An 11,581-nucleotide genomic window follows, 5' to 3' on the forward strand; every position below is an offset into this window, starting at 1 on the left:
TATTTTGATTGGGATTACATTGAAACTTTAGACCAATATGGAGAAGTCCGAACATCTTAACATGACTCTTCCAATCCATTAACACAGTATATTTCTCTATTTAGGTCTTCCCTGATTTATTTCAAAAGTGCTTTTTAGTTTTCAGCGATAGCTCTTGCACATATTCTGTTAGATTTATATCTATGCATATCATGTTTTCATGCTATTATAAATGTTATTAGCAACTCCAATAGTATATAGAAATACAATTAATTTTTGTCTATTGACTTTATATCCTACACCTTTACTCAACTTGTTAATTGTAGAAGCTATTTTGAAGATTCTATGGATTCTCTTATTTTTTATTTTTATTGATGGAGAATATAATCTCTTTTTATTGTATTTACTGATATAACATATTTCTTTTTTGATATTAATTTATTTTTTAAAGACAGGGATGATTGATGAAAAATTTGTATATTTTATGTACTTAAGGTGGAAAACATGTTTTTTTTTTTCATAAACACAACAATTCAAGGAATACAACATGGTGTTTTCATATAAATATACCTTTGTAATGATTCCCACAATCAAGCTAATTAACATATTTTCACCTGACATAATTATCATTTTTCTTGTGTTTGCCTTGAGAACACTTGAGATCTATTACCTTAGCAATTTTCAAATATGCAATACATTATTATTAACTATAGATACCATACTGTACATTAGATCTCTAGAACTTATTGATCTTATAACTGATAGTTTGTACTCTTTGACCTGTATCTGCCTATTTTCTCTATTCCCCATCCACTGGCAACCACCTTTCTACTCTCTGTTTCTCTAAGTTTTACTACTTTAGATTCCACATGTAAGTGATATCAAGCAATATTTGTCTTTCTGTGTCTGACCTATGTTACTTAGCATAATAGCTTCCAAGTTAATTCATGTTGTTGCAAATGTCAGGCTTTCCTTCTTTTTAAAGTCTGAATAGTATTCCATTGTGTATACATATATAGTACATAGGTATCATATATATGATAAATTGTGTGTCTGTGTGTGTGTATGTATATATATATATAAATTGTGTGTGTGTGTGTATATACATATATATATGGAATATATATATATAATAGTATTCCAATGGAATACTATTCAGACTTTAAAAGGCTGAATATAGACAGACATTTTATATATATCACATGTTCTTTATCCATTCATTCATTGATGGAAGCTTAGATCAGTCCCGTATCTTGACTATTGTGAATAATACTGAAGTGAACATGGAAATGCAGATATATCTTCAAGACAATGATTTCATGCCCAGAAGTGGGAATATTGGATCATATGGTAGTTCTGTTTTTAATTTTTTTAGGAACCTCCACACTATTGTCCATAATGTCTGTATTGATTCACATTCTCATCAACAGTGTACAAGGGTCCCTTATTCTCCATATCCTCAATAACACTTGTTATCTACTTACTTTTTGATAATAGTCAAACTAACAGCTATGAGGTGGTATCTCATTGTGGTTTTGACTCTAATTTCCCTGATGGTTAGTGCTGTTGACCACCTTTTCATATACCTCTTGGCCATTTGTATGTCCTCTTTGGGAAAATATATATTCCAATCTTTTGCCCATTTTTAAATCAGGTTTTTTTTTTTTTTTGCTATTGAGTTATGTGAATTCCTGATATATTTTACATATTAACCACCTATTAGATATACAATTTACAAACATTTTCTCCTGTTCTGCAGGCTGCCTTCTCGTTTCATTCCCTTTACTTTGCAGAAGCTTTTAATGTAGGCAATAATGTTACGTTGGCTAGAACTAGACTCAGATACTATACAGTTTCAATTTTAGAGAAGAGCCATTGTGGGGAGTAGTTGTAGGCTAATATTACTGGTGATAACTAAAAGTTAACTTAATATAGAACAGGTCATTTTGATGACTGATGCTAGTTCTATCAAATTTTAAGTGGTAGTGGTGGCATTTGTGGTTGCAGGTTTGGATGTATTGACAAAAAAAGTCAAATGCTGTAAAATATTTTAAGAGATTTATTCTGAGCCAAATATGAGTGACCATGGTTTCAGGACACAGCCCTCAGGAGGTTCTGAGAACATGTATCCAAGGTGGTCGGGGTACAGTTTGGTTTTATATATTTTTAGGGAGGCATGAGACATCAACCAAATACATTTAAGAAATACATTGGCTTGTTTCAGAAAGGCAGGACAACTCAAAGTGGGGGCTTCTAGGCTAGAGGTAAATTTAAATATGTTCTGGTTGACAATTGGTCTAGTTTATCTGAAGACCTGAGATCGATGGAAAGGAATGTTTAGGTTAAGATAAAGGATTGTGGAGACCAAGTTTTATTGTTCAGAGGAATCTCTCAGAAAGCGGACTTCAGAGAGAGAGCAGGTTGTAAAATGTTTCTTATCAGACCCCAAAGGGTGTCTGGCTCTTAGTTGATTATCTCTTGGATCTGGAAAGAAAGGAAAGAAAACAAAGGGAGAAGGATGTTCTCTATAGAATGTGGAGTTCCTCCACAAGAGACTTTGCAGGACAATTTCAAGATATAGCAAGGAAATATACTTTGGGGTAAAACATTTTGATTTTTTTTTTCCCTTGTTATGCCAGAGTCAGATTAGAAAGTAAGTCACAATATATGGGGTTAAATAAAACCCATCTGATGAGACTGTATGGTTTGTAGGGCAAGACTCCCCAGACCCCCTAGAAAGGAATTTGGGCAAGATAAAAAATCAGAGCTTAGTCCTCAGATGAATAGGTGATTATACATTGTTGGAAGAGAGTGATGAGCGTTGTTACTGTAGGCTAAGTAGAAGTTATGGTAGTTATAGGTTAAGTGGAAGTAGTTGCAGATTCAGTTGTAGGGAATGTAGTTGTTGATTCAGTCAGAGATTGTAGAAGTGGTGATTATTTGAGTTGTCAAGTAAGTTTAAGTTGAAGTAGGACTTGATATTATTGAAGTTGTAACAGTTATAGTCTATTAAAGTGACTGCAGCCATGGTTCCACTTGAAGTGATAGGAGTAGCTGTTATAGTTGCAAACTGAGTTGAAGCAGTAGAGGTTGAAGTTTCAGTTGAAGTGATGACTGTGGCTGTTCAAATTATAATTGGCAGCTGCAGCAGATGTAGGTTCTGTGGAAGTGGTGGCAGTTTTAGCTGTTGAAGTTGTAGTTTCAGTGGCTGTTCTTGCAGGTACAGTCGAAGTGGTGGTCATTGTAGGTGGATAAGCAGGAGAGGGTGTTCCAGGTTTGACAGTCACACACTCTCTATTGTTTGTGGATAGCTGGATAACAATGGAGGAATTGGCAGATCCTTTGTTATTCAGGAAGCATACTATAAGTACTCCAATTGCTGTCATTATCACACAGGCTAAGAGACAAGCCAGGAAGACTTTCCACATAGACCAGTCATTGCGGCAATGTTCTTTTACCTAAGCATGTATATAAAAATATCAGCAATGAGAAACAAAACTGCTTGTAATTTATCATCTCTTTTATATTACTTATAACTTACTGCGTTAACATCATTTGAGTCACTATGTGTCTCTGAAAGTTGGGCTTGAAGTCCATGTTTTCATGCAGGTAGAAATAATTGTCTGCTGTCCCTTGCATTAGAAGAAAGACAAATCTGCAAAATCTCATCTTCTCTTATCCTATTTTCCATTTGTCTTTTTAACAGACTTTATTTTTAGAGCAGCTTTAGGTTGACAGCAAAACTAAGCAGGAAATACAGAGATTTCCCATATCCCTCCTGCCCTCACACATGTTCAGCCTCACCAATTGTCCACTTCTCCGATCAGAGTAGAACTTTTGTTACAATTAATGAACCTACAATGATATACCATTATCAGATTACTTTATGGTTCACTCTTGGTGGTGTACACTCTACGGGTTTGGACAACTATATAATGATATGTATTTACCATTATAGTATCATGCAGAGTAGTCTCACTGCCCTAAAAAATCCTCTGTGTTCCTCTTATTCTTCCCTCTCTCACTCCTACCTTTTTTTTTTTTTTAATGTGAGCACAACATCTTATATTGTTATTGAGGAGATTAAAAATAACATACATAAAGTTACCACTTTTCAAAAATATTATATTTGGTTTTGATGCAGTATAATATAGAATTTAGAAACAAGGGCTTTGGAGTCCAATAGATTATTTCATAATTACCTGGATGAAAGCAAGATCTTCAAGGAATAGAACACAAAACTTGTACCTTTCAGACAGAATACAGTAGGTCTGAAATATTACAAAATATGGACCATGGTATTTGTTGGAAGACTAGAGTTTCATGAAAAGCCTGATGATACCAAGACAGCAGCAAAAGAATGAGGGCAGTGGTCACCAAGCCCAGGGAAATGAGGACCACTAAGACCAAGTTAGCCCTAGGACAAATAACATCCTCTTTCCTTGATGGGAGGCACTGAAAAGGAGGTTCAAGAAAAGAAAGTGGCAAAAAGGCTTATGTACATCTGGGAGAGGATTCTATAATACTGCATTACACAAACTTAAAAAGAGCCCTTTAGTGATATTAAACGCGCATGATCAGACAAAAGGAAACTATGTTCTCCTCCTGCTTTGGCCCCTTCTGACAAAAACCGTGTAAGTTCTAGCAACTCTCTAAACTTTCCTGAGCCATATTTTCCTTAATTATTAAATAATTTAATGGGACTAGATCAGCCATTCTCATCACTAGTTGTACATTAGATTCATCTGGGTAGCTTTTAAAAACTATTGTTGTATGGGCCCCACCCCCCAGAGTTTCTGATTTAATTGGTCTGGGGTGGGGCTCAGGCATTTGATTTGTCCTAAACAGTCCCCAGGTGATTCTAATATGCAGTCAAGTTTAAGAACCAGCAGAGGCTGGGCATGGAGGTTCACACTTGTAATCCTATCATTGGGGGAGGCTAAGGTGGGTGGATCCCTTGAGCCCAGGAGGTTGAGACCAGCCTGGGCTACATGGCAAGACCTCATCTCTACATAAAAATACAAAAATTAGCCAGGCATGGTGGCATATGCATGTGGTCCTAGCTACTTGGCAGGCTGAGATGGGAGGATTTTTTAATCCCAGAAGGGTGAAGCTGCAGTGAGACGTGATTGTGCCATTGCGCTCCAGCCTAGGTTACAGAGTGAGACCCTGCCTCAAAAAGCAAAAAATAAAAAATAAAAATAAAAAAAAGAGCCAGCAGACTTGATGTTATTGAAGACCTCCCTCAATTCCATGATTGATATGGATTACTTTACCTCTGCAAACAAGAAGAAACATTTTCTAACTCCATCTTACTGAGCTTATTTATTATTTCACATTGTCCCAGAAACAGTATAAAGTTCATGTTGTTTTGTCCAGAATCAAGAAACAAGGCTCAGAGGCTCTCTACTGAGTTTCTATAACAAGACTAAGCAGGGAAAGGAAGGAATGCCAGAGTTTGTGAACTAAACCAAACTGCCAAGCATATTGGTAATTTATAGTCAATGTTAAATTTCTATACAACGGCTGAAGACTTAAAGATACAGTCATGAGGTAAAGTTCATTCAGCCTACAGGACATGAGGTCAGGAACCAAGGGGAGCCAAGTCTGGTCTCCAACGCTAGTGGAGACACTCCAGAGAACAGTAAGGTTTCTGTGTCAAGGTCATATACACCAGAGGACAGAACCCAGGGAGTTAAAGAAAGTGCCACACACAGGTTCAGAGGCTGCACAGAGTAAGAAAATAAGGTGATCGCCAAAATAATAGGACCTGGGAAATTTTAAATATGACAGTCTTGGAGCCTAATGGTGAATTAAACCCTAATATTGCCAACATTCTTATTCACCCGCCACTCCCTAACCTTGCATTTGCACCTTATACTTATTCCTTTGATTTTCATGTATGTTCTGTATCTATTATGGCTATTTGATTCCCCAATTAGAGCATTAGCTCTTGGAAAACAGAGACTAACAAATATCTATTTTCTTGTGAATTGCCTCACAGTGACGTGTACCTACACTGAGAATACAGCAGATGCTTAATACAAATGTAAATGAATTAAGTAATTAAATACATTTCTTGGGAAATAATAGGCAAAGTACATGCCCTTATAGAACACATCCCAACCTGAATAAAAGCTCCTGTGCTAAACATTACCTATGTATTACTGGATTCTGATTGTAGACATCTTGAATGTGCAAGGACTCCTGGGCTCATGCAGACCCTAGTTAAGTTGGGAGAGACATCACTGGTTATATCATTTGAAGATGGACACCAGCATATGAAACTGTGAGCCTCTTGGTCATTTGGACATGTGGTTGGCTACAAAGGCAAACTAGAAGTGAGTAGGAAGCCTAGGAAACCATGGCGTTGAATTGCTAAAATAAAACTCTTCTATCAAACATACCTAGGAGTATGACTTTTAAAAGGAATAAATGTTTTCTTATGCTCTGAAGATAAAAAAAATCTAGATATATTATTATATATTATACTTTAACTAATTTTGATAAGTTACTAAAGTTCTAGTTCTGGAATGTGTATCTTCTTCCTCATATTACAGAAATGGATTGAATATCTTTAACTTTGCAAGCTGCCATATGTGGAGCATATATTAAGAAGTCTCTATAAGGAAGAGGATGGTGAGCTGAATGAAGTCCTTGCATCTTATTGGGTACAACCTGCTCAGGTCATCTTGGAAATGAAAATATTGAAGTAAAAAGAGTTGAAATGATTTGTCATCATGGCACAACAGCGAGCATGGGAGCTCGGACCTTCTGGTGTTAAGGCCCATGTACTCCACTACACTATATTAGGAATAGTATATTGTTATGCTACACCATGCTATGCTAATATAGTAATGTAGTATATACTATACTACATGATACTAGTGAAAAATTTTTACACAAAGTGACTGCTTTACATAATTCATACCATGCTCTATCCAATGGAACTTGCAAGCCTATGACAGTGACACAGAAGACAAACCACTGGTCAAATTTACAGTATGCTTTTGCTGGGTTCCTCTTGGGCATAGAGCAATGTAAAAACAGTCCACAACAATACAGGTTTCTACTCTCAAGGAGTCTATGTGCTAACAGGGAGACAAAACAGATTAGTGTATAATTAACAAATAAATGCAATAATTATAAATTATTCAGAAGAGGTGAATATGGATTGAAAATGACTGAGTTGGTGGGGAAAGACTTCAGGGAAGGGGTGTGTTAAAAGAGGGGAAGGATAAGATAAAGTGAACATGAGAGAGGAGTAGATTCAGGAATTTATGGATCTTGTGGAAAAGTTTTTTGTTAGTTTTGTTTTGTTATGTTTTGTTGAGATGGGATCTCCCTCTGTAACCCAGGCTGTAGTGCAGTGACACAATCATGGTTCACTGAAACCTTGACCTCCCAAGCTAAAGCAGTCCTCTCATCTCAGCCTTCCGAGTAGCCATGACTACAGGCGTATGCCATTATGCTCATTTAATTATTTTTGATGTTATTTTTCATAGCGATGGGGTCTCCATATGTTGCCCAGGCAGGTCTAGAACTCCCGGGCTCAAGCAATCCTCTGGCTCTGCCCTCCCAAGGTACTGGCATTATAAGCATGAGCTGCTATACCCAGCCAAAAGTTTTATTACATATGAAACATAATGTAGAATTATCTAAGGCTCTTCATCTCACAGGATGCTAATGTTTACTTTCTAGCTATGAATCAAGGTGATCTTTGGTCACTCCTCAATCAACTTCAAAAGGAGAATACTAAAATTACCCACTTACAGATTTGCTCATATGATCACTGAGTAAGTAACTGCCAGATGCTTGGAGCAATGTCTGGCACATAATACTCACTGAATAGGTATTAACTATCATTACTGTTAATAGCAATAGTATTTTAATTACTACCACTACTGCCACTAGTTGTCTTTGTGATGATTTAATAACCCATTACTAATATTTATAGAAATTACTGGCCAATGAACCAGCGAGTTCTATGAAAATTGTCAAACCAGAATGATATATAATCATTGACCCATTAGGAATTATCATTAAAAATACAAAAATATAAAATTGTCATTAAATAAGATGGGATACTCCTGCCAGTAGACAATTAGCTAAGTTAATTTTTTCTATAAGTATAATATCAAAGAAACAGATATCAGTCCCATGTTTATCAAATATGAATAAACAAAATTCTACTTACTATTCATTATGCAAATTTGAAGAAGTTGAATTTATCTTTGTTAATACCCTTGCTTATTTAACTAGATGCTGATCCTGTTGTTTTCATTACATCCGATTTGCTTGTGGCTGGTAAACCTGAACATTTTAATGCACTTCGCAAACAAAGTGAAACTCACTCAGCGGGGCAGTTTCCCAGAATTTTCTGGCCCTGTTAGAATCCCAGCCCTTTCAGAGAGGAAGGTGATGGGTGGGTCTACACTAAGGATGGGGAACCTGTGATCTAGGCCGAGTTTGCAGCCTAAGTAATAATTTTACTGTGTCAGGTTGCTCTGACTCTTAGTACAGGTGGAGTCTCTTTTCCAAACTGGAAGAGTTGAAGAGCTGTAAATAATGTTTAACTAGCATTAGCATAATCAGCATTAGCTAATAATGGCCACAGGCAACTGAAATGCATTAGTTGTACTTACTAAAGTACATTCTATAAGTTTTTTACCCTAACTTTATAAAAATTAACTTGAGATTTCTTAGATCCCTAACAGAAAAACAAGGACACCAAAATTTATTTTTGTTGTGTTTATAATCTTCAAATACTTTTAAAATTCCATTATTGAATTTGGTCTGAAGAGAAAAATATTGTTGTATCTATGCCTGAATAATATAATAAAGTAAAATATTTAGTCAGCTATCCAGATATATGCTGTACAAAAAAACAAAGTAAGCTAATATTTGTAAACATCTTTACATTTGTTATTATCTAGAAAAACTATCAAGATGATACATACCTGGCGAAGTATTTTTTTTTTTTCCACCTGAGTATTTGGACATCTTGAAGATCCAATTACAGGGTTGCCAGAGCAACTGACCAAGCAAACTTCCAGACACCAACCCAGGGACTGAAGATCTTGGTTCTTTTGGTGAACCAGAAATCCTCCATAGGAGTCTTGTATTAACACGTACTGAGAAACAGGACTTTCTTCTTTGGTTTATCTCGTGAGTTATACAGCCTGATTACCACAGCTCCATATGACAAAAGCAAGCTATTTCTTCACACATGTTTCATTCATTCTTCAGGCAGTGAATTTTAACTCACCATTTTAATTTTCATTACATGTCCTTCCTTTTTTCTGAAGTCGAAGATTATTTGGTTGGATATAAATAGATACATAAAATCTGTATATGGTACAGATATATGATTATGATAACTATACACTGAAGGCTTGGTTTCTGGTATAAAATATTTTTTAAAAAGCAGACAAAATAGTCATATTTTGACATGGTATTTTTGGAGGATTTCTTTCTTAGGAATATTAATATCTAGGATTAATATCTGGTTTTTCAGCATATTTAGAATCTGAGTTCTGACAAATCTAAAAATTCTAAGCATCAAATTGTAAAAATGGAGCTTAATAAGTAAATACTGACATTGGTTTATGTTTACATGAAGGTGTATATAGAAAGTTAAAGGGTCTATTTGTATATCCTATGGCCATAGAAACATTTCTAACTTTATATCTATACATATTTAAATTAATACCTAAATATATAACATAGCAAAATAAAACATGAAAGTTACAGCACAAAAATTGATACAGGGTTGCTCTTTATTTTGGAGAAGAATGCAAAATTATGATCTTGGCTACATAGTAATAGAGAGATTAAACTGCTTTTAAATTCTGAAAATGAAATTGTAATATAGGCAAACTATCAAAATGGAGCAAGGACACTCACCCGCTGGTTTTCAGAGCGCTCAACATTCAATACGTATTTTCCATGTTTTCTGTCCATTCTAGTGCTGCCAATATCACAAGCTTCTCTCCAAAAATATTTTTCAGTTTGTTCATTGCCCTTTATATCTGCAACCAGGAAACAATTAAAACACTGGTGGAAATCAACTATGATGTATCAGTACAAGCGTGGATTAAACTAAATACTAATTATTCACTAAAACAGGATCCACCTTAGAGGAGGAAATGAAATGTTAATTGCAGAAAGGTGCAAGAAAACCAATACTTCTCTGAGAGCGATTGTGACTGCTCCCTCTGAAAACCTTACATTATTCTTCCATCTCTCTTCTTTGGCCCCATCATTCAGGAACTCACCTTTTATTTTAGGACTGACCCAGAAAAACATTCTGAGATAGAAATTTACCATTGCTTGCTTCCTACTCAAGCACAAATGTCTCTCTCCCCTTGTTGGCACCATCTCTTAGGTACCCATGACCTCAGGGACACTTTACCTTTTCAGTCCCTGGGTTGGTGTCTGGAAGTCTGTTTGGTCAGTTGCTCAAGCAATCCACACTCATTAAAAACTATGAGAATCAATGTCTTAGGCAATAATGTCAAAGGAGTGATGCAATATTGAAAATCTTTAAGAAGAGGGTTTTTTTATTTTGGTCAAAAAATCTAGTTTGTCTTAAATTGCAAAATGATCAACTCTTGTATTGGTTTATTCATTCAACAAGTGAGAATATGGAGTTTCAAAAGTGTGCCAGGTATTTTTGTAGTGCAGAAAGTTGCATAATAAAAAAAAAATCCTATTCTCTTTGTATGTGACACTTTTGGATTCTGAATATTTTCAAAATTTAATCTTTTAAAGTTTAATCTCTTATAAATGTATTCAATACCTTCAGGTTGTAAGCTTTACCTTTAACTGTAGAATATAAAGAACATGGAAAGCTGTCTAGGAATTGAAAAACTGGGAAACAATTGTTCCAAAGAAGAGTTTAAAATATGATGATTTGCTACCACATGGATGAACCTTGAGGACATTGTGCTAAGTGAAATAAGTCATCACAAAAAAGACAAATAGCGTAGATTTCACTTATATAACATACCTAGAATAGTTAAAATCATAGAGACAGAAAGTAGAATGTTGGTTGCCAGGGGCTGGGAGGAGGGGAAAATGGGAAGTTATTGTTTAATGAATATACAATTTCAGTTTGGGATGATAAAAAGAGATCTGGAAATGGGTGACAGTGATGGTTACAGAATATTGTGAATGTATTTAATACCCCTAACTGTACACTTAAAATGATTAAGATGATGAACTTTCCATTGTGTATATTTTACCACAATTTAAAAAGTGAAACACAAACAGAAACATAAAGATTTACTCTTCTTTTTTTTTTTTTTTTATTATACTTTAAGTTCTAGGGTACATGTGCATAACGTGCAGGTTTGTTACATATGTATACATGTGCCATGTTGGTGTGCTGCATCCATCAACTCGTCAGCACCCATCAATTCATCATTCATATCAGGTATAACTCCCCAATGCAATCCCTCCCCCCTCCCCCCTTCCCATGATAGGCCCCAGTGTGTGATGTTCCCCTTCCCGAGTCCAAGTGAACTCATTGTTCAGTTCCCACCTATGAGTAAGAACATGCGGTGTTTGGTTTTCTCTTCTTGTGATAGTTTGCTAAAAA

At 35.5% G+C, this 11,581-nt stretch overlaps 1 protein-coding gene across 1 annotated transcript; it reads right to left on the bottom strand.

The window, feature by feature from the left end:
- Positions 1-1,764: 1,764 nt before the first annotated feature.
- Positions 1,765-10,010, bottom strand: DYNAP (dynactin associated protein). Its single transcript, XM_023218297.1, has 2 exons — positions 9,886-10,010; positions 1,765-3,437 (listed from the first exon to the last, which is right to left on the bottom strand). Exons 1-2 carry the CDS (start codon positions 9,940-9,942, stop codon positions 3,078-3,080), a joined length of 417 nt encoding a protein of 138 aa, XP_023074065.1. The 5' UTR covers positions 9,943-10,010; the 3' UTR covers positions 1,765-3,077.
- Positions 10,011-11,581: the final 1,571 nt, after the last annotated feature.

This window comes from Piliocolobus tephrosceles, chromosome 18, assembly GCF_002776525.5.
Source record: "Piliocolobus tephrosceles isolate RC106 chromosome 18, ASM277652v3, whole genome shotgun sequence".
NCBI classification, from domain to species: domain Eukaryota; kingdom Metazoa; phylum Chordata; class Mammalia; order Primates; family Cercopithecidae; genus Piliocolobus; species Piliocolobus tephrosceles.